The 24064-nt window shown below is 42.1% G+C and overlaps 1 protein-coding gene across 1 annotated transcript in view; it reads left to right on the top strand.

Moving 5' to 3' along the window:
* SH3GL2 (SH3 domain containing GRB2 like 2, endophilin A1) overlaps positions 1–22789 on the top strand; it is a 156035-nt gene extending 133246 nt beyond the window's left edge. Inside the window, exons 4-9 of the mRNA XM_034774598.1 lie at positions 7675–7818; positions 10030–10163; positions 11697–11855; positions 13353–13456; positions 18785–18915; positions 21293–22789. Of these exons, the coding sequence (XP_034630489.1) occupies positions 7675–7818; positions 10030–10163; positions 11697–11855; positions 13353–13456; positions 18785–18915; positions 21293–21492 (872 nt within the window). The 3' untranslated portion in view covers positions 21493–22789. The remainder of the gene's footprint in view (positions 1–7674; positions 7819–10029; positions 10164–11696; positions 11856–13352; positions 13457–18784; positions 18916–21292) is intronic.
* The last annotated feature ends 1275 nt before the right edge of the window (positions 22790–24064 follow it).

The following is a 24064-nucleotide window of genomic DNA, read 5'->3' as shown; positions in this document are numbered from 1 at the left end:
GGGGCGCAGGGTCCAAAGGCATGGGGGCTGCCCGAACCCGGTAGCGCTCGGGCAGCTCGGTGCTTACAGAGCCCAGGAGTTCAGGGAGCACAGCCGCTGGAGCCCAGGAGGGGAAGTGCCCGGCTGGGGGCGCAGGGTCCAGAGGCATGGGGGCTGCCCGAAGCCTGCGCGCTACCGGCTTCATGGTTTGCTGGGCAGCCTCAAGACCCTGCGCCCCCGGCTGGGCGCTTCCCCTCCCGGGCTCCAACTGCGCTGGGGAAGCGCCAGCCAGGGGCGCAGGGTCTGGGAGCTGCCCAGCAAACCGTGAAGCCGGTAGCACTCAGGCAGCCCTTTTCGCATGGCTGGGAGGGAGGAGGGGGAATGCGGGGCGCTCAGGGGAGGGGGCGGAGTTAGGGCGGGGACTTTGGAGAAGGGGCGGAGCTGGGGTGGGGAAGGGGCAGGGTCAGGGCCCCGTGGAGTGTCCTCTTTTTTTATTTTTTAAATATGGTAACCCTACTGGTGGAGGAGTGTGTCCCTCTTTCATGCTAAACCAACACCACTCTTACTAGTCTGCAGACTGGAATTGGAAGTGGAGTCTGCAAAGCTAGGCCGTAAATGATCTTTGATCACTTAGCAGACATTATTTAAAAACTATTAAAAGAATAGAAGGCTGCCACTGAAAGACCTTTCAGAACTTGCCAAACTTGAGAAAGTAGTCACTGATGGTGCAGTCATAAATGAGGCAGTAACTTAAACAATTCAAACCCGGTTCAAAGATTTCCAGAATAACCCATGAAATTAAGGGCTTGATTCTCCTTTCACTTTCCCCAGTGCAAATCAGTGACAACTCCACTGAAGTCAATGGAGTTATGCCAGTGTAAAACTAGCATGAGAGGAAAATTAGGCCCTGTGTTTTCAGTTAATGACATACAATTGTGTGCAAATATAGTGACTAGGAATGCTGCATCACTGGCGGTCTGCTAACTACTGGAAAATTACTTGAATCTGCGTGATACAGATTCCCTCCAATTTGATGAATCAAAGAATGTGACTGGCACAGCTTAATTGGAGATATTTGTGTGTAAGACCACAGCAGTAAGGAATCTGATGACACTGCCACTGACGATGAAACCTGGAGAGAAGGATATTTATGAGTTTAAGAAGCACTAAACAGAAGAAAATGGTAATTAACGTGTTTTTTATGTCAACGGATGGAGCGCTGTTTATTACAGGGTCCAAAGCTTCATTGCTCATCATCATCCACAAGCACTCTGCAGAGAAAGCAATAAGGTTGATACATGTTATGGACATAGTGCTAAAATTGTTAGCTCCTTTCAAGCCTGAGGCATTCAACAGTGTGATCCAGATTCAGCCACAAGCTCTGGCTGCTCTACAGCTATCTTGCACTGCAAAGGTAGCCATATACCCAACTTAACTGCTTGGTTACAGTTGCTTTGCAAAGCAGGAGAGGCATAAAGCAACTGGAGATAGCAATGAATCTGGCCATGGCTTCATTGGAAATCTGCTTAGTAAATAGAACAGGTTGAGAAACACCATTTTTTTTTCCTCCCAGAATTAAAATTCCCCCAAGTTTGCTCTTACAATTAGTTTTTGGTTTTGGTTTTTGATGAGATACCACAGAAGTGCCAGCTTTCAGAAAACAAAACACAGGTTTATTGTTTTTTGTAAACGGAAACCTTTCCTATTTGGCTTGGATTTTGATTGAAAATTCAGAAAATTTCTAAGGAGACAAACTTTTTCTGCACAAACTTGTTTTCTTCGATAAAATATTTTTTGTTGGGGGGGGGGGGGGTTGAGATGAAATAGCGCTCTCCTGATTAATATGATGCACCCTGAAGAGATCTGATTCTGCAGGCTGGGATGTGAGAGTTTAGCAAAGCTTGAGTTTGACAGTTAGTTTTTAATATCAAATTTAAAAAAAAAAATCTTACCTGGCATTGGTATATACTTGGAATGAAGAAATGGGAAATAGGACAAGCTTTTCATGATGGTGTGATTAGCTTGATTTTGCATTACTGATCAGCCTTACTTGAAAGCTAATGAAGTCACACTCCAGGGAAAAGAAAGCATATTGTTAACAGAAGAGCAGTGAATTTGCTGAAAGGGAAGTTGGGTTTGAGGATATCACAAATGAAAAAAAAAATCATTACAGAACTCCCTAACCATGAAAGTAACCTAACGGGAGATTGAAGGGGACAAACAGTGAATAGGATGAAAGTTCAGGGTTGAATGTGGCTAACTTAAAAAAAGTAATGCAGAAGGAATGTGACATCAGATATAAAGAGTGAGAAATTGAAGCCACTGGCCATGTTTGTTTTAAACTCCTAATATGGCAGCTTTTTAAACTGATTATTCTTATTTATATATTTCAGTGTTGTGAGTTCTCTGCCAAAGTGAATGAGATATGGAGAACTGGTCTGTACACACTGGAAAATTACGTTGTGTTAGAATACAACGTTAAACACTGTGCAGACACAGACTGTGTTTGTGTTTAGTATCATGTCAGCAGGTTGTGAAATATAGGAACATGGATTTATATGGATCCCTCACTTGGTAGAGAATCAATTTCTTAATCTGCAGATCCAGGGTTCAAATTCCTTTACAGGTGACCTGTTTTTGATCACAATGGTCCTTTCTGGCTTCATAATTGTATGAATTAATGAATGTATTTGTCATGCTTGCTTTCCTCTGTTGTTCATCTATTTGTTCCCTTCCCCTACTCTCCTTTTCATCTCCATTTCATCATTCTTGTGATAAATGAAGGGGAGGGAGTAGCTCCCTTTTGTGAACACCCAGCCAGCCAGTTAGCGGTAAAATCCCTGTTAGTAGCTGTTCTCTAGTTGCTTTACCTGTAAAGGGTTAAAAAAGCCCATAGGTAAAAGGAAGGGAGTGGGCACCTGACCAAAAGAGTCAATGGGAGGGCTAGAACTTTTTAAAATTGGGGGAAAAAACTTTCCCATTGTCTGTGGTTGTTCTCCGGAGAGAGGAGACACAGAGCAGCAATGCTATAAGCAGCTTTAAGCCAGGTATGAAAAACCATCAGATCATATCTAGAGACTACTCATTTGAAACCCCAGATATGTAAGTAGATCAGAAAATGTCTAGAAAGACGCAATTAGGTTTATCTCTGTTTATTTCTTATTGGCTTATGGACTCCTCTGTGCTAATCCCAAGTGCTTTTGTTTTGCTTATAACCTTTAAGCTGAACCTCAGTTATTCTTGATGTTTAATTTTTTTAAGTGGGTTTTTTAAATCTAGCAAAAGCCTAAGTTCCAGATGTACCATATATACTCGTTCATAAGCCGAATATTTTTGGTAAAAAAGTGACTCATCAAAGAGCGGGGGTCGGCTTATAAATGGGCTTATAAATGGGTCTACACCAAAATTTGATGATTTTAAAATCTATAGAATCATTTAATTGAATATCTAATACAGGGATCGGCAACCTCGGGCCTGCGGCCTGCCAAGGTAAGCACCGGGCCAGTTTGTTTACCTGCCGCGTCCGCAGGTTTGGCTGATCCTGTTTCCCACTGGCCGCGGTTCGCCGCTCCAGGCCAATGGGGGCAGCCCAGGAAGCGGTGGCCAGCACATCCCTCGGCCCACGCCACTTCCCGGTGCCCCCATTGGCCTGGAGGGCGAACCATGGCCAGTGGGAGTCGTGATCGGCTGAACCTGCGGATGTGGCAATATAGGGTCGGCTTATGAAAGGGTCATACAGTTTTTGCTATTTTTACCTATCCATTTTACCTACCTATTTTAGGAGGTCGGCTTATAAATGAACGGGCTAATGAATGAGTATACACAGTATTTTCTTTCTTTTTGTTGTTAATAAAATTTATCTTTTTTAAGAACAGTATTGGATTTTTGGTGTCCTAAGAGGTTTGTGCATATGTTGTTAATTAGCTGCTGGCAACCTCTGATTTCCTTTGTTTTCTTCTCAGCTCTTCCCCGGAGGGGTGGGGGTGTGAAAGGGCTTGAGGGTACCCCACAGGGAGGAATTCCCAAGTGCTCCTTCCTGGGTCAAAAGGGGTTTTTTGCACCCCTTTGCACCACTTGGGTGGTGGCAGCATCTATCCATGCAAGGTCAGAGAGAAACTGTAACCTTGGGAGTTAATACAAACCTGGAGTGGCCAGTATTAATTTTTAGAATCCTTGTGGGCCCCCACCTTCTGCACTCGAAGTGCCAGAGTTGGGAATCAGCCTTGACAATTCTCTTCTCTGCTTTTGATCCCCCTCTCCCTGCCTTCCTATCTGGCCAGAGTGTGCCCCTTCCTTTTATTTATTCTCTTGTATTTTTCTCCTTTTCCTGTCTCGCTCTACTTCTCTTTCTTAAAAACATTCCCCTTGTTTTCCATTTAAATACAACTTACTGCCTCCTCTTTTTCTTTCTCTTCACCGTTCCCTTTCTCTGCTATTTCACCCCTTCTCTCCAAAAATTTGCTGAACATTGACAGTGAATCTTCAGTTGATCTGACATACATATTCAACAGCAACTTCTACTGTACTTTGAACATGTTTTGTACCTTTTCTTTCCTCATGCTCCAATATTTTCTCTCCTGTCTTTTATCCCTTTGTACCTTTTCTTTCCTCATGCTCCAATATTTTCTCTCCTGTCTTTTATCCCTTCTTCTGTTTTCTCCATTATGCTCAGTTGTCAGAGCCCTCATCTCTTTTCTTTCCCATAGTTCCCCGGCTTCTTTTCTTCTCCTCACCCATCTCGGGATCATTAGCCGGGGGGGGGGGGGGAGGGTAACATGAGGGCTAGCAGACTGCCTTTTTTTTTCTTTTTGTACCCTGGCACATTAAGGACCTGATTCAAAGCCCTTTGAAGACAACAGGAATCTTTTCATTGACTTCAATGGACTTTGGATCAGGCTCTAAGAGAATAAAGTGTCAGACATCTTCCAACCCAGCAATTGCATAGGAATGCTCCCTTTTGCAGCATAGAGGTGGAGCGTGCTGCTGACACCTCATTAAAACTGAATCTCTCTCATTGGATTGTCAGTTTGCTGCCTGTAGTTCTATAGCAGTTTGGGACCAGGAAGCATCAAAAATTCAGAATAGTATGGTCCAGTGGCACTTTTGGGTAGTGAGAAGACTCTTACAAAAACATACACTGTGCTAACAATATGCTACTCTTTCATAATGTTCTTCACAAGCAAAATATGTATTTAGACAATTTCTTGGTTTTAGCACATAAATGCCACAGTGTGAAAAGCAGCAGCAGCAGTCTCCAGATCTTCATTCATAGTATTTCAACTAAGAGTGAATTAAGCGAAGAGTAAAATACTTTTTGGATCCATTGTGCTTATGTACTGCTGTGGTGTCCAAATACTGAATAATCTTGCATCTGTGCTGCAATACTGATGCACAACAGAAAGGATTACAGATGGCATGTCATCCTTAATTTTGAATTGCTTTTGCTCTTCTGAATTTAAATCAGATCAGACGCCTAGAAATATTTAAATGTATGCTTGTTTTGTGGTTTAATTTTTTTCCCTATTGTGCAATGATTTAAAATAGTACAGTTGCTTATTTTTTGTAGTTGACAAAATTAGAAATAGAATAAAATATCAGAAATATAATACAAAATTAGAAATATAATACATTGCACCCTCAGTAAGTTCTCAGATGACACTAAACTGGGGGGAAGAGGTAGATATGCTGGAGGGTAGGGATAGGGTCCAGAGTGACCTAGACAACTTGGAGGATTGGGCCAAAAGAAATCTGAGGTTCAACAAGGACAAGTGCAGAGTCCCACACTGAGGACGGAAGAATCCCATGCAGCGCTACAGTCTGGGGACTGACTAGCTAAGCAGCAGTTCTGCAGAAAAGGACCTGGGGATTACAGTGGATGAGATGCTGGATATGAATCAGCAGTGTGCCCTTGTTGCCAAGAAGGCTAACGGCATATTGGGCTGCATTAGTAGGAGCATTGCAGCAGATCAATGGAAGTGATTATTCCCCTCTATTCAGCACTGGTGAAGCCACATCTGGAGTATTGCGTCCAGTTTTGGGTCCCCCACTACAGAAAGGATGTGGACAAATTGGAGAGAGTCCAGTGCAGGGCAACGAAAATGATCAGGGGGCTGGGGCACGTGACTTATGAAGAGAGGCTGAGGGAACTGGGGTTATTTAGTCTGTGGAAGAGAAGAGTGAGGCGGGGATTTGATAGCAGCCTTCAACTACCTGAAGGGGGTTTCCAAAGAGGATGGAGCTCGGCTGTTCTCAGTGGTGGCAGATGACAGAACAAGGAGCAATGGTCTCAAGTTGCAGTGTGGGAGGTCTAGGTTCGATATTAGAAAACACTATTTGACTAGGAGGGTGGTGGGTGGAGCACTGGAATGGGTTACCTAGGGAGGTGGTGGAATCTCCATCCTTAGAGGTTTTTAAGGACCAGCTTGACAAAGCCCTGGCTGGGATGATTTGGTTGGTGTTGGTCCTGTTTTGAGCAGGGGGTTGGACTAGATGACCTCCTAAGGTCTCTTCCAATCCTAATCTTCTATGATTCTATGAAAGCATACTGTATATGCCATTCACAAACTCTTTCTGCAGTGGCAGCATTCACCACACAATATGGGCTATTGAATTAGTTCATTTCTTCATCTTTGTTTTTGTTTTTATCAATTCTGATAGTCCAGGTGTCTTTTTAAGCAATTGCTGTTTTTTGGTGGGGGAGTTTTTTTGCAACGGTGTATTGGAGAGAAAATATGAGCTGTAACACAATTTCTTTTTGATATCAACCCAGGCGTCTTCCCAAAATCCTAGTAAAAATAACAAGGGGATTGCAGGCTTTTATATGCCCAAATTTTCTGAGCTAATATTTGATATATTTTATATTCAATAAATAAAGAAAGAAAAATATTGCATCTAGGAAATATGGAGGAACAGATTCTGGCCCCTACTGCATCATCTTTGGTCATCCACTGATGCAAAGCTGCTGCAGTGATGGCTTAACTGGCTATCTAAGGATTTCCCAAGAGTAGTAGGGCCAACATAGTGGTTTCTGTGCCCCCTCTCCTCCATCACAGCTGCAGTATAGGGCATATGACTGGGCATATGGGAGTGTGGCAGAGGAGTTAGTATACCCTGCTGGTCCCCAGCTGCTGTACCAGCCTTTTGGGAAACCAATCTAGATTGCAGCTTGAGACTGGACTGTTGCCCAGTGACCTGAAGACTGGGAGAATGCAAATGGTTTAGAGCTTCCTTTATTTTCCCCTCCCCTGAGCTGCAATGGGTATCAGTGACTAGTCCCTAGATTGTTCCTGGGGCTTTTTTTGGTCTCTTGAAATCCAGGGGTATCTTGACATGGACTTCATAGGGAGCAGTATAAGGTCTCCACTCTGAACATTCCAGGTCAAATTAAGGCACCTGTGATGTCAATGGCACAAGTCCTGCTGATATCAGTGGGGCCAGGATTTCACCCCTTCTCTCCAAAAATTTGCTGAACATTGACAGTGAATCTTCAGTTGATCTGACATACATGTTCAACAGCAACTTCTACTGTACTTTGAACATGTTACAAGTAGCTTAGTAATTCTTTTTTGTTTGTTTGTTTTGAGAACACAAGGGAACTCTCCTGTACTCTACCTATTGCAGTTTAAGATACAATACTTATAAAGTGTATACCCCATTTACTGCCCTTTTGTAACTCTGTTATTGGTCTGCTTGCAGCTTCTAGAGCTAAACTCAACATGATCAACACAATGTCAAAAATTCGAGGTCAGGAAAAAGGACCCGGCTACCCTCAGGCTGAGGCCTTATTGGCAGAAGCTATGCTGAAGTTTGGAAGAGAACTCGGAGATGAATGCAACTTTGGTAATGTGGTTTCTTTCCTTTGAATTATGCGAGTATATTAGTGCTTGTGTAGAGTAAGAGCTTTGGAGAACAGCCTGCAATAAATGCAAAGCCCAGATACTGTCACACTGTTCAGTTCCCAGCAGGCCTATGTCAATCAAGATGATGTAGATCCAATATCTTCCCAGGATGGGAAGTGGAGATTGTTTTCTGACTGGTGAAAGCCAAGCCATTTTAATTTGGGGTAATATCTAGATAGGCTTTATACCGCCTTACTGTGTACATTGTAATGATGCATTCTGACCAAGAGAGTAGAATGGTTAGAAGCGAAACTATTATAGGGAGTTCATAACCTCCTACAGTCATGCTAAAAGCTCTCCTGTCCTCAGACTCCTTACAGGAGGATGTCCCTACCTTCACTGCAGATATGGAATAAAGGCTAACAACAAATAAGAATCCAATGTACAATGATGAGTTGAAAATATTAATTCCTCTCACTCTACCTGGTCTTTCTGCTGCCTGAACTCTATATTTTAGGATACTAGTCCACACTCTTTTCTCATTCATTATCCATCAAAACTCCCACTGAAGTCATTGGGAGTTTTGCTGGGTAAGGAATACTGAAGTTACATTTCAACAGTGAAGGTCATCTTCAGCCTAATCAGTGAGATCACATCCACAACATGTTCTTTTGTATCTCCATAACCCATTTGAGTGGAGCTCTGTGCAGTCAGTTTTACACTAGTAGGTTGCTTGAACAATAGCTCGAAAATTCTCTTCTATTCTAAGCTTTAATAAAATTCTATTCCTGGCATGAAGACATCTGCAGAAGAAAAGGTGCCTTCTGGTTTGGTTTAATCCTCCTAGACTCAAATTACCTACTAATTAATTTAGCAGCCATGGACTGATTCTGCTGAACAGTGCTGGCTTTTTTTTAAAATCAATTCTCTCTCACGTGATACATTTCAAACATTTTTAACAGATTGGCTTAATAAAGTGTAATCTGAACAAATGCCTGTGTAATCCTGATGATCATGCTGGCAAAAGGCAGCATAGCTATACCATAGGTTCCTACCTAGTGCTTCTTCTAGATATTAGTCATCATTCCTCCGGATGTCTACAGCAGGTTCTCTGGTTATACAATATGTTGGTGAGGTCCTCTGTTTGGGAGACAAAGCTAATGACTGGGATTCATTGTTAGGCGGGCTAACTTATTTTGGTGTGTGGGTCCTAGTTTGATAACCAACTTATTTAAAATTAGACTCTTTTCCTCCATTCCAAGTCTCGAAGCAGGTTTGGATTCTCTGCTACTGCTTCATGGGACAGATAAGAAGAGTAGTTTTTGTGAACCACAGCTGTGGGGCAGATTCAAAAACACTGGGGCCAGATCTTGCCCTGTGTTTGGTGGCTATACTGGGGGTGCGATAAACATCATCGCTCCCAGCAGGAGGGCTGGTTTCCTACCTCGCAGCTGAGGTATTGGGAGATGGGCTAAACTACTTCATCTGCTGAATACACTAGACTTCAGTTAAATTTTGAAACTGAGGATTTTAAATTTAATATATTGTTATTAAATTAACTATAAAAAACAGTAATATAGCCAGTACAGGGGATACCCTCTGCTTTTAATATTCATTTTATTTTGCACTTCCCTTAAAATCTGTATTTTCAGAGCACTGAAGAATATTTTTACTGGGATGTGAGTAATTTTAGAAGTTGTTTCTGGAGGTTTTGTCACTAGGAATATCGTAAATTACAGGCTAAATAGTCAGTTTGTCAGATTGTCAGTTTGATGTTTCTGATAAAATGCTCAGCAGTGAAATTGCTAATGATTTTGACATATAAATGGCCAGAGTCAACACATTTAAAATGAATAGGGCTGGTCAGACCTCTGATAGAATGACTGTTTCACAAAATCTGCAGCCTACAGAAGACAACACTGCATCAGGTGTAGATGGTTTCTCTGGCAGGTTTTCTTTTACCACCATGTGGGCCTTTGATTAAAAAAAAAGAGCTTGGATTCTGAAGTACATTCAATTTCTGTGGCTGCAAAACTGTAGCATCAATTGTGGCCTTCCCACAATGCCTCATATTTTTCTGCTGTGTATTTAAAACTGAAGGTTAAATTTTAATCTTAACTGGGGTCTGTGTCTCAGCTCTGTTCTGTATTAATGCAGAACCACATCCCACTGTTTGTATTTAAGGTAAACTAGATACACTCTTCTATTCCAGGCCCAGCCCTGGGTGATGTTGGGGAAGCTATGAGAGAACTTTCTGAAGTCAAAGATTCTTTGGACATTGAAGTGAAGCAGAACTTCATAGATCCCCTGCAAAATCTCCATGATAAAGATCTGAGAGAAATACAGGTATTGCCAGAGATGGAGTTGCATGATTTTGGAAAGCCAACTAAACACCTTTTATATTTTCAAGACTGTTACTTTAGCTGTGAGGCTCAAGGTCTTTGTAAATCCCTAAAAGGCCTCATTTTTTTCTTTGAATAATGAAAGTCAAATCAATTTCCTTCCATTCAGTGGCTTTTTAAAATGTTCAGAAGCAAAATGCCAACATTATTTTTAGTGACAATCCACATTGTCTGTCTTGAAAAATCCACTATTGTGTAGGCCTGGCTGTTGTATTCTAATTCTAGCATAAAAAATTCACTTACAAATTATAAGTGGTTTTCTAGTGTGCATTTAAATAATTTAGGCCAGTGTTAATGGTGGCTTACCTTAAATCCAGATTTTGAATAGCTGCCTCTGAATTTGCACTTGCAGTTTTATATGCCTGGTGATTTGCACCCACAAACTCCCCAGAATTTGAAACACACTCATAGTTTGTGTGTGCAAATTAGGTAGTTAACCAGCTACTTTATTTGCATGTGCAATTATTGTGTATGCACACATTTGTTTTTTGCTGGTGCAAGTGGCATCACACACACTTGTCGGTATAAATTTTTGTCCCAATTCTGCAAACCCTTGCACATGTGAGTAACTTCACACATGTGCATTCAATGACACTTCCTGTGATAAAGTTAAGCATAGGTGTAAGTGTAGAATTGGGGCCTCAGAAGGGGACCTTGATGTTTTAAAAGTTTGGCACTCAATGTTTGCTGAGTGAATCATGTCAGATCACAAATTATTTCTTGTATTTTGGTAATGAAAACCTAAAATACTCATGCTTTAGTTTTTTACTTTCTTAGTCCCTGAGCCAGCAGTGACATTTGTAATAATAGAACTGGAAGAGACCTCAAAAGATCATCTAGTCCAGTCCCCTGCACTTATGGCAGGACTAAGTATTATCTAGACCTTTCCTGACAGATGTTTCTCTAACCTGCTCTTTTAAAAAAATGCTTTAGTGAACCTAATGTGGAATTTGCTAACTAAATACAATGACAACAGTGATGTTTGGTAAGTTAATAAATCAGAAATTAAGATGCATTGCTGATCTTGTGAGAACTGCAAAAATTATCCCCTCAGTTGTACTGGGAAAGAAAACTAGAATGTAAGGAAAAAATTGTTCCTAAACTCCTGGGGGATATGCACTGTATGCAGATAATTCTAGATTATAAATTAATAAATTACTATCAACTCTCATGTATCTAGGTGTCACTGCAATTTGCCATTGTGTTCTCTTTCTGTAAATCACTCTGTGATGGAGCTGTTTTGATGTTTTGACACAAAATGCCATGCTACTCCTTTTGAAGTGTAAACCTACCTCACTTTTCTGTGTTCCTTTACTCCTGTAAAACTGTGATGTATAGTAGATTGGCAGCATATACTTTCAACCTCTGTTGACTGACTGACTGACTGACTGAAAATGTAGTGGACTTAAAGCAAAGAAAGAGGAGTTGGGAAACTGTTTCCATCATATACACACTATTTCTCTTTCATATTTTTCAGCACCACCTGAAGAAAATGGAAGGTCGACGCCTGGACTTCGATTACAAAAAGAAAAGACAAGGCAGGCTCCCTGATGAGGAGCTACGCCAAGCTCTGGAGAAATTTGATGAGTCCAAAGAAATAGCTGAGTCAAGCATGTATAACCTTCTGGAGATGGATGTGAGGAAATCTCTTATTTATGTTTTGAACTGAGTTTTGAAATGAGAGGAAGAATGGTCCAGTGGTGAGGGCACTAGACTGACTTCAAGTCTCTGCTCCACCACAGACTTCCTGTGTGACCTCAATCTTTCAGCCTTTCTGTTGCTCAGTTCCTCATCTGTAAAATGGGAATAATAGCACTTTCCTACCTCAGAGGGGATTATGAGAGACTTGGATGTCATGCTAAAGGGGACCATATAAATACCCGAGAGAGAGAAATTATTCCACTGTTAATATTTCATCCTCACTAACAGTTTAAGGTTATTTGTGGCAAAAGAAAGAGTATCTCCATGATCAGAATTATATAAATGCTTGTCCACAAGTCATGATTTCCTATAAACTCTGGTACATGACTATTCAAACATGGCTTGGCAATGTAACTTCTGCTTATAGAATAGCTGTGACTTGAGCGTTATGCTGGAAAAATGAGCAGCATTAATTGAAACCAAAGACATTGGGGTCTTTTTTCCCTTCATAAATAAGGTTGAAAACTGCAAAATCAAAAGAAGACAATGGTACTCCTTCTTTTGGAGGAAGGAATTCCTCTACACTAAAATCTATTCTATTTCATTTCTATGCACTTGAATCTACAGATTCAGTGTTTCAAGTGAAATAGATAAATGAGTGGAATTATTTAGATTTAAATTCCTACTCACTTTAAGACCCCTGTATACTGTCAGAGCAGTGGAAAGGGGCCTTAATATAACTTAAACTATATACATAAAGATAAATATAGCTGTCTTGGAGTGCATACAAGTGAAAGGAGTAACTGCACAATACAGTCTGGATATTTTTTTATTATTTCACCAATTTTTCCATCTAGCCCCACATAGCTAGTTTGTTTTGACCTAGATCGTACCATTTTGACACTGTCATGAAGTTCTGTGGGGAGTCACGTTGCCCCAGAGGGAGCACTGGGAGGCGTTTGTTCTCCTTAAGGAAGAGATAATGAGTGCACTTCCACTACCTACACCCCATTTTGAGGGGCACTTTACTCTTTCCCTATGTGGCCAGCCAGCTCTACTGGCCTGTGTCTAAGGAAAGCAGAACCATGGCCCTTGTCATTCTACATGCCTCAAACTCAGGTTGCAAAATATGAGGGAAGGTTCCTTCTGCCTTTCCTCCTTATTGCCCTTTTCTCATTCTTCTGTACACAGAATTCTCAGAATGAGTTGGGTCTTGAGGCCCCAAACCCACGGAGGTGATCGGTTGAGAAAGAGCTGTAGCTGTAGCCCCCATATATGTGGCCTAGTGACATAACCATATGCAGTAACAAATAGATAAGCCAAGCTTAACTAGTCCCTAGTTATTATCTGACTTATAAAGAGGAGGCAAGATTGCAGAGAGAAAGGAAAGGTACCTCTGTGGTGTCAGAGCAGTAATGTTCCATGGAAGCTGTTTGAACACTGCTGCTCAACAGTATTGAACTAAGCCTTGATTTTTCATGTTGATCCTTAGATTGAACAAGTGAGTCAGCTTTCTGCTCTTGTAGAAGCCCAGCTGAAGTATCACAGACAGGCAACACAGATCCTACAGCAAGTTACTGCCAAGTTGGAAGAGAGGTAACATTCACTTCTCATCAGACTCTGGAATTTACTCTTCTTCTGTACAAAGGCAAAATATGTGCTGGACGTAAGACATTTAAAAGATCTTTTCCATTTTATAATCATAACAATGCTGTCCTCTAAGGCAGTTGCAAGTCTAGGTTCATGTTGGCTGGAGACATTAGTAAGTAAAATTTTATGCACTTTTATTCAAGTGCTCCTGACTTAGGCCCCCAATTCAGGAAAAAAAACTTTCCTATTCAGTAAAGCATGTGCTTAACTGAAAGCATGTGCTTACGTCCAGTTGAAGTGATGGGAGTTAAGCATATGTTTAAGTGCTTGGATGGATGGATGGATGGACTTAATCTGCTTTCAGGAATCAGAGCCATGGCATGTATCAATTTTGCATTGGCTTTCTAAAAAACAAATGAGTTGTAAATTATCCTAACTGAAAGACACTATCTTTTTATCCTGTTCCCCATCACCCTGCACACAAAGTGAACTCCATAACCCAAAAGGGATATTGGGGATTCCCATGATCTGCCAACTTAAAAAAAAAAATCCATCTTCTCAGCTGTAGTATCACAGCCACTATTCGTACAAGGGTTGTCACACTGCGTTTGCGCCTTTCCACTACTCCCCCGTGGCTGTGCATATCATCTCAGAACTGACAGTGTCTTTTGAATGTTACAAACCCGTTGTTACTTACACAGTTCTTTCCAACTAGATTAAACAGATTGGTTCCATTTGAAAAGAGGACAATTGCTGTTCAAAGTGAAAATCTCCCATCCACCCCCGCCCCACATAAACACACTTTGGAAAACAGATCTGAGAGAAAATCAGATAATAATGAAAAGGATTTATTTGCCTTCTCTGGTTCCATTTAATCCTGAATGACTCTTCTCCTAAATTCTTGGACATGGAAGGAAGTGACCATAAATCCAAACAGCTGCTGATGTTAATATAGTGTTCTCACACATTCAGTAAAATTAATACAAAGCAAAGTCTTCATGTTTTTTGTTTTCTGCGATCAATGCTACAAGTCTAGTTTCTGGTAACACTAGGCCTTGTCATTTCATTATTTGCTAGCGCACACATCCTATACTGTTCTGACTCCTACATTTGTCTTAGCTCAGCTGTAGTTTGAGCATAATGTACAGAACTTGTTATCGCAGTTAGACTGCTTGGCAGGGTGGTTTTGGCTGCAGTTTACGGAATAGTGTAAGCAGCCAGCAAAGAAGGATTGCCAAGCCATTCCGCATGAATACCGTAATTCACGTATTGTATAGAAGCATTAAAATGATCAGACATGTTGGATCACAGTCCAGATGCTGTTACAAGCACATGCCAAAGTGGACCTGCCTCCTCCGCTTTGCAGATTCCTCTCTCTTTAAGACCCACAGCCAGCCTCCAACCCAGTGCAGGTCCCCCTCTGCTCTCTTCACATGTCTGGTAAATGTCTAGATTTTTTTTACCTTGTTCATATAACTGGTCAGGATGCTTTCAGCATCTCGAGCACCTTGCGCCAGTCTGGTCAGCAGCAATGGCTTAAATATGTTACTGTTCATCATCACCAGTAATAAAGATTCCACAGAACAAATTATGCCTCAGTTACACCTGGGTTTGCACAGCCTTCACACCCATAGGCTTGTACGGGTGTCATTAATGGCAGAATTGGACCTACATGATCTTTTACTGGTGATGTTATGCAAGTAGCAAAGAACTGAAATGAATGTTCAGATCGCTGTGCACTGCAAAGCAATCACAGTGGGGGCGGGGGAAAGCTTTTTACCTGTAAACTGAGCAAATTTGATCCTTAATCACTGAGACACAAACATGGAATCTCACAATGCCAATTTTACAGTCACTTTTCAAGATATAGCTGCATTTACCATTGAAAACGGTCTCACTTGGGAATGACACACATCTGCCTCCCCTAGGGCACTCATTTTTCATGGCCACAAACCTTCTGGATCCTAAAGATCCCATTGCTACCACCTCTTAATCAACCCGAGGGATTGGTGCTGAATAATGCAAAGCGGGCCCTTCCTACCTCTAGGGGCAAGGTGCACTTTCTACCCCCAGACTCCCAGCCTGAGACTAGAACTGTGAGTCCAGCCCAGGTCTTCTAATATTGCTAGTCCCATGAGCTCAAAATCCATGAGTCAAGTCCCCAGCAGTCATGATATTGGCTTAAACTATCATGAGATTTTAAAAATAAATGTCACATTCTTTTTATTTGTTTTCTGAGCTTTTAGGGTAAACATAGGTCACATTTCCAAGCTTTTTGCTGCAACCAGGAGGGCGAGAAACTTACTTTTTTTTTTTTTTTAAATGAAAGCTGAGATTTCCATGAAATAACATCATTCCAGGAGCTGGGGCTGTAAGAAAAATACTAAACCTCATGATACTTGCAATGAAATCATGAGTTTACAATACTGGACTGATCTTTTCGTTTTAGTCTTAATGAAAAAATTAAAAACAGGCGTGGATCACACTTTTGAAGACACTAGCATAGTAGAGGATTTGACCATCACTCTGAGAGCCAGTGCTTGAGAGTTCTTGTCCTAGCTCTGATGCTGGCTCTCTGTGTGGTTTTTGACATGCCACTAAACTTATCTGCCTCAGTTTCACAATCTGAGAGAAACGATACTTGCCTCCCTCACACGAGCTTTGTGACGATTAACCACCTCTATTATTTAGTTAATGCTTTTATAGCACTCTGAAGAGGAAAAGACCTATCTGGGGCTGAGTAGTAGTAGTATTTTAAAGGGTGATCAGACCCTGGATATAAGAATCAGAACTGTCGTAAGTGAGAGACAGGAATTTTCAACAAAAGCCATATGGCAGACATATTAATATATGCGCTTTGTACCATTAGCACTAATGGCAGCAAACCTGGCTCATACCAAAGTCTGAGCAACATTAGTGAAGCAAAACTCTTACTGAGTCATATCCAAAGGTCTTTACTCAGGTATAGTTCCCAGTGAAGTCTCTGAGCTAAATCCTGAGAGGCGCATACAGGGTCGGCTCTGGCTTTTTGGCCGCCCCAAGCACATAAAAAAAAAAAAAGCCAAAAAAAAAAATCTGCGGCGTAGCCAGGGTGCAGGGGGACTCCTTACACTGCAGATGTGGGGGGAGGGAGGGAGCGGGGGGGAGAGAGAGAGAAGGGGGGCAGCCAGGGCTTCAGCAGGGCACTACCATGCGGCCCCGACTGGTGCGCTGCCTGCTGGGAGGCTCCACGCTCTGGTCGTCTGGGAGGGAAGGACGCGGACTGCTCTGCCGGGCTTGCTGCAGGGTGCTCCCGTCCTCCGCGCCGCTGCCCCCTACAGGGTGGCCGGAGCGGCACAACAAACAAACAAACAAAAACAAACAAAAAAAAATGCCGCCTCGAACAATCTGCCGCCCCAAGCACCAGCTTGCTCAGCTGGTGCCTGGAGCCGGCCCTGGGCGCATAGCATATGCAGCTCCCATTGAGTCCCATTGAGTCACCACCTTCCTGGATTTAGCCCCTGCAATTTGATATTCTTTTTCCAGAGATTTTTATTTTTAGCAGTCAGAATCCTAGAAATGTAGGACTGGAAGGACCTCAATTGGTCATCTAGTCAGTCCTCTGCACTGGGGCAGGATTAAATATTAACTAGACCATCCCTGACAGGTGTTTGTCTAACCTGTTCTTAAAAACCACTAATGAGACCATACTGAGTGGGAAAAAATACTTCACGTGTCTGACTTACAATACTCCTTCTAATACATCCCAGAATGATGTTTGCTGCTTTTTTGCAATAGTATTACATTATGGACTCATATTTAGTTTGTGATCCACTATAACCCCCAGATCTTTGTCTGCAATACCCCTTCCTAGGCATTCATTTCGTACTTTGTGTTTGTGCAATTGATTATTCCTTCCTAAGTGTAATACTTTGCATTTGTCCTTAATTAATTTCATCCTGTTTATTTCAGACCATTTCTCCAGTTTGTCAAGATCATTTTGAATTCTAATCCTGTCCTCCAAAGTGCTTGCAACCCCTCCCAGCTTGGTATCATCCACATACTTTATATGTATACTCCCTATGCCTTTATCCAAATCATTTATGAAGATATTGAATAGAACCGGACTCGGGACAGATCCCTGCAGGACCCCACTTAACATGCCCTTCCAGCTTGACAGTGAACCATTGATAAGTATTCTCTGAGGACAATTTTCCAACCGGTTGTACACCCACCTTATAGCAGGTTCGACGAGGCTATATTTCCCTAGTTTGTTTATGAGAAGGTCATATGAGACAGTATCCAAAGCTGTACTGAAGTCAAGATATCACATCTACTGCTTTCCCCCTATCCACAAGGCTTGTTACCCTGTCAGAAAAGGATATTAGGTTGTTTGGCATGATTTGTTCTTGACAAATCCATGTTGACAGTTTCTTATCACCTTAGAATTAAAAGAATAATTAAGTCGGTTGAACAATGCATAACATTACCATTGGGAGAATGGGTATCAACTGCAGTTGTGGTCCCATCTGCGAGATAACTGTCCCCATTTACAAATGAAATTACTATGCTCCTGAAAATCAGTGTGGTAATCTCACCCTTACCCAGCCTTGTAATCCTCACAAAAGTAGCACCTTTGCTCAGATGAGGCCCGGAGTGGAACAGCAGAGATCTTGCGGGTCAGAATCAAGCTGAAGAGCTGGCTAGAGATGTTTGTGCAGTACCTGCCCTCACTAGATGTCACTGAGACTATGTTGTTTGTCCCTTCCTTTCATGAGCCCTCCCTTCACTATGGTCTTGTCTTAACTGCTAAAAAAAAAAAAAAAAAAAAAAAAAAAGTGTTCATCCTGGAAGTAACTTACATGCATGAGCTATCCTAAGGCAAAAACACAGTGAAGAATAGGCACTTCAGTTTTACCATGAAATAAACGGCCCTATACCGCTTCCAGGGGTTGACCTTGGTGATCTTGCATCACAGTAAAATGGAAGTACCTGGTCTTCACTGCGTTTTTACCTCAGGATACGTCACCTGTGTTAGTTATCAGGAGGTAAAAAATTCACCTTTTGTAGCAATTGAAGACAAGGCCTATGAGTCAAAGGCAAACCATTCTAATATGCTAATTCATAGTGGAGGAGAAGATTAGCAGCCCCACACAGTGATGTCAAATGATGTGCTTTTTGCAGTGCAGACTAATCTAGCAGCTGGAAGCCACTCCATGTACCGAACTCTAGTCTGAGCACAAACTTCAGCCTTGGCAGTAAAGGAAGAAAAACCTCCATCTTTTACTAATCTCAGTTTGTGGTTTGTTCACAAGAAACTAGATCTGAATATTTAATTTTCTTCACATTTTGCAGAATAAAAGAAGCGTCAAATCAGCCCAGAAGAGAATACCAGCCAAAACCCCGCATGAGTCTGGATTTTTCCAGTGGTGAGAATACCCAGTACAATGGAGGGATATCCCAGACCAGCACCCCTAAACCAACAGGTAAAAGGAATGAGGAAGGAGAATGTAGTCTTGTCTGTCTGAATCTTTTGCTGTGATGCAAAAGCATGAAGCTCACTTTTTCAGCTTAGCTTTCCCACAACCAGAATATAACCAGCCACTGCAAAGGGAGGAGGGGTAAAGGTATAAGGGAGAAGAGGGAAGAGCTATTGAAACTAAATTATTAATTGCACTGAAGGAATTAGTCTAATGGCCAACTCTGGCACAGTTCTCCTTATAAAGGACTCTGATACTATGGTGTTGGGTATAGTACAAGCACCTAGATAGGTAGATGATCCATTTTATTAATTCTGTGGCTTAGTGGTCAGTGATTCCATCCACCACAGCATCCTAAAGCAATGGTGTCACATTACATTTGCCTTAAAATTTAGATTTTGTAAAAATGGATACTTAGAAAACCTAGAGGTCAATTGAAAGATTTCCATGAAAATGTATCGCGCCCCCTCCCCCAAAGCACTCCTGTGCAGTCGTTGAAACTCAGATATTGCAGCTGATCTTGAAAGTGAAAATGACAATGAACAAAACTGAAACTGATGGAACTGATGTTCATTGTTTAGATGAGAGAAATGCAAATTAAACAAAGTGCATAAACAGTGACAAATGTCTTATTAGTAACTTAAGTAATCACTTTGTTTAAAATGTTCATATGTTAAGATGGCATCACTTTGCTCCTTGCAGGAATGCTTCGTCATCACATGTCATCATGATAAGGGGTGTTCTCTCTTCCTGGTCCCAATCTTGCAAGGCCCTGAGTACCCGCTACTCCCATTGATACCAGTGGGAATTGTAGGCACACACCACCTTGCAGGATTGGATGTTTTCTCCCCCTAGTTCTGTAATCAGGATTTCCTTCCTCCCCATCAGATCTTGATGTGCATGTTTGACATCCTCAATGTGGATGCACAACACCACCTCCATTTTGTATTCTGTAATAGCAGCTAGAAGCTGCCCTGTAATTTCAAACACCCCTCCTCACCCCCACAGTGCCAGAGGGGATGAGATGCAGATTCCTAGTGCAGCCTGTGACCTATTAATGCTCTCCCAGTCACAACACCAGCTGTTTTTTCTTCACTTTTTTTTGTGCTGGGACTAGGACTGATGTGATGTAAGTTTAACTCTTTTCTGCTACAGACACAGAACTACAAAGAGAGTTAAATGCAGATGATGCTGTATCTTCCACAAACGATATTGCCCTCTCATGGTAGATACTGGCATTTGACTTAGCAAAGAATAGGTTGCCAAGGTTCCTCAGTAGGAGCCCCATCATGTGAAGTGCTGAGCACCTCCAGAGAGTTTAATGTTGTAGAATAAGAGGCTCTTCAGAAACCACTTACTACAAATGTGAGAATGGGAGAGAATTGGGGAAAAAAAGAGTCTCAAAGACTTAGGCCTTGTCTATGTTTAAAAGTTTTGCCAATATAGCTGTACAGGTGTACTTATACTGCCATCCCTCCTAGTGTAGATACAGTTATACCAGCAAAAAAAAATGCTATTGTTTGTATTGTTTATGCTAGTTCCCTCAGTGACATGTCTACACTAGAAAATGCTCTACTGGTATAGGAATACCAGTTCTTATTAGTGTATGCGCAACATGCCTCAGTGACCAGGATTCATCACGAAATTTGGTCTGCTGTTTGGATCATTAGCTTCCCCAGCTCGGGCCGGGTCCTGACAGTGAGTGTGACATGAACGCTTATCCGTGCCCGCCAGGAACACCAGTGTATCAGCAATGTGCTCCTAGTGTGCACATATCTACCCCGGCAAAGCTGACCTTTGTACCTGTATAGTAATCCCAACTGCCTCCTCCCCCAATGCCCTGAGTGAAACAAGCTATTAAAAGTGAAGTTTTGCCAGTATAACTGTGTCTACACTAGGGGCTTCTGCTGCAATAACTGTGTTGGCTGGGGATCACACCTCTCCATGCTCCTGACCAACATAGCTGTGCTGTCAGAAGTGTGTAGTGCAGACGTGGTCTGAACTATATCAAGAAGAGTACTTTTATGTCAGTATAACTGCATCTACAATAGGACTTTTGCTTTGTCATGAAAAAAATCACACCCCAAATTGACAGAATTGTTGGCAACACTTAAGTGTAGACCTGGCTTAGCTTGTTGTGTTCTAGAACCCTGAAAACCCGGTTAACAAAGCTTCAGATATGGGAATTTGAGAAGTACCTGTACCATAAATTGATGTCTGCTTTGAGGGCATTTTATTAGTTCTAGTTTTGGATGATGTCAAAGAGCCATAAACACGATGGGAATTGTAATAGAAGTGGTGAATCATGCTAATGATGATAACTAGGAGAGTCTGTAGTTACCAAGATTTCTAAGCACTGTTTCATTGTGTCCCTTCTTTTTAGGTATTGCAATGGATCAGCCATGCTGCCGAGCTCTGTATGACTTTGACCCCGAAAATGAAGGGGAGTTGGGCTTTAAAGAGGGTGATGTCATTACCCTCACTAACCAGATTGATGAGAACTGGTATGAAGGGATGCTTCATGGCCAGTCAGGCTTCTTCCCTATCAACTATGTGGATATTCTGGTACCTTTGCCCCATTAGGATGGCTGACTCATCACCTCTTGACCCAGATAGTCATGTTGATACCACTGCTTTCAAACTGCTGCTTACTACACCTCACAAGTGCAAACTGCAGTGGTTAAAGTCATCAAGTCCCACTGAGCATCTTTGGTTTACATGTTGTCATGCGGCATAGTGGTGATGCGTGGTATCTTCTGAGGCAGCACAACATGGCATGCAGATTTGTACGCTATGGTGTGCCAGCCTGTGGTAACCAGAGCCATTGTTTGTACGGTATTGGGGAAACAATGGCAAGCAAAAGTGATGACTCACAGTGAAGTAGAGGAAATCAAGTGTGTTGTTGGGAAGATAATGCCTATCACCACTGTATTACTTTTAAGTCTTAGTTCTTGATCAAAAGAGGGAAAAAGTTCTTGACATTCCATCTTTCCCTTCACAAGGATACGGCTCACGCAGGTCTAATATTGACTCACCAGCATTGTGTCTTCTGATCAAAATGACTTAGAATCAGTTACTGTTCTCAGAGAGCCAGTATAATGTTGACCTACGGTTTCTCTGAAAGTGAGCTACCATTGTACTGTATGTGCTGCCTACTTGCAACTGGTTTTATATTCTGGATTCTTAACAACAGGCCTGTTCAATCTTCAGGTAAATTGCAAACTATAAAAAGAAAAGGCTAGTAATAAAGAGCTTGGGTTACAAGCCAAATGTGTCTGCTCTTCAGAAACTTTGAACACAATAAACAAAATGCCAGCAAGAGGGCAGGGTGGGGAATAAAACTATCATAAGTGTTATGTATTTCATGTAAAGTTTTGGCACAAAATCACATCATTCAAGCACTGGGAGCCTTCAGTACACTCATACACTGGGAAAAAACCCAACAACCAACAGTCCTTTTTATTTTTGTCTACTTTGTGTTCTTTGAACATCATTTGTGCATACTCTGCCCTCAATGAGGACTAAATAAAATTGATTTTTGTGCTGAGCAATTAAAGACTTGTGGCCGTATACGCAAAAATGTTTCCCATAAGTTTAGTTCTTTCTTTAATTTTCCCCACCCTTCCTGCATTTTGTGTGTACAGTGCTGTGCCTAGCTTCTCAGCATTCTTTTTGTAACAGTCGTAAAAGTTATATTAGTTTAGTTATCCAGAGTTCTATTTATCTAAATTGTACAGACTCTTTCAGAGGTTGAATGTGCTGCTTTGGATGTGCCACTTCAGTCCTGGATCCCATGAAATGAAGGCAATCCTACTGCTTAATGTATAAACTATATTGTGGAAAGTATTGATATTTCAAATAAATAATGCTGACAGAATAACCAGAATGATGCTGTGAATTATTGTTCTCTTTGTATAAGAACAACGGTTGTACTAAGTGCCAGTTCATCTAGTGTCTTCTTTCAGAAAGCATATTTCACTAAATGTGAGCGGCAATCCTAAAGCATAAAATTATCTTTAGTTTAGTATTATCAGACCCAGCACTGCTTCTGTCAAAGTCAGTGGGAGTATGGTCAGAGCAGGGTCAGAGCCATAACTACTTGGGTCACTCTAAACAGGATAAGATAAGCATTCGGCGTATTAATTGAATGTTATGCTCAGTGTGATGTATCAGCTTGCAATCTTCTGGTGACACAATACCTATCATTAAAGAGCGCTTAGTCTCACCTACTAAGACTTAAAGACAAGGTGAGTTCTGATTTTTTTTTTTGGTATTGTGTTTCACAATCTTATTTTTAATAGTCCTTATTTTTATTTAGTTGCTTACTGTGTGTATATAGCCGTATGCACATGTAAGGGTGTGCGGACTCCCCCCTGCGGCACCTCCTGCTGGTTGTCTCAGGGAATTACCTCTTTCTAGTGCAGAGCGCCCTCTGCAGGCCAGTGTCCTGCCGACGCTGGCCCCAGTGTCCCTCCCAGGACCCCAGTGCCCTTTTACCTGGGGTGCTGCCCCTCCAGGCAATACCCCACAGATCTGGGTCTCCCCTCCCCAGGGACCCCCCACCCTCTATCCCCACTTGCCTCAGCCTGTGGGCTACTGCCAGTCACCATCTAGCCCCCTTTCACTGGGGCTGTCTGCAGTCTGTATAAGCCAATCATCATAGGCAAGGGAGGTTTTGACCTGCTGCCTTTCCCTGCAACCCAGTACCTCCAGGGGCCTTGTACAAGGCCCTGCAGCCTGGGGAGTTGCTGGCCCAGAGCTCCCCAGCTCCTCTGGCCTTTTCCCCAGCCCTGCTTCACTCCAGTACCCTTTAGCACTCAGGCAGCTAGGTCATCTCCCTCCTCAGCTAGAGGGAGACTGTTGCTCTTGGCCCACTGCCCTCTTATAAGGGCCAGCTGGGCCCTTATTAAGCCAGCTACAGCTGTAGTTGTTTTCCCAGCTTTCAGAGCTGCAGCCCTCTCCAGGGCTGCTTTTACCACGGCAGCCCTCCCTAGGGCTGCTTGTACCCTTCCAGGGCCGGAGCGGTGTGATCACCCCACTACAGCACACTAACAAGAATCTTACAGGCTAATAGCTCAATCCTCCTCTCAATGCAGCTCTCATTAATTTTCCTAGGAATCGTTTAGGAGTGTAAATAAGGGCAAAATTAGTTTCT

Source organism: Trachemys scripta, chromosome 6 (assembly GCF_013100865.1).
Source record: "Trachemys scripta elegans isolate TJP31775 chromosome 6, CAS_Tse_1.0, whole genome shotgun sequence".
Classification (NCBI taxonomy): Eukaryota; Metazoa; Chordata; order Testudines; family Emydidae; genus Trachemys; species Trachemys scripta.
This window is presented reverse-complemented; position numbering and strand designations above follow the sequence as displayed.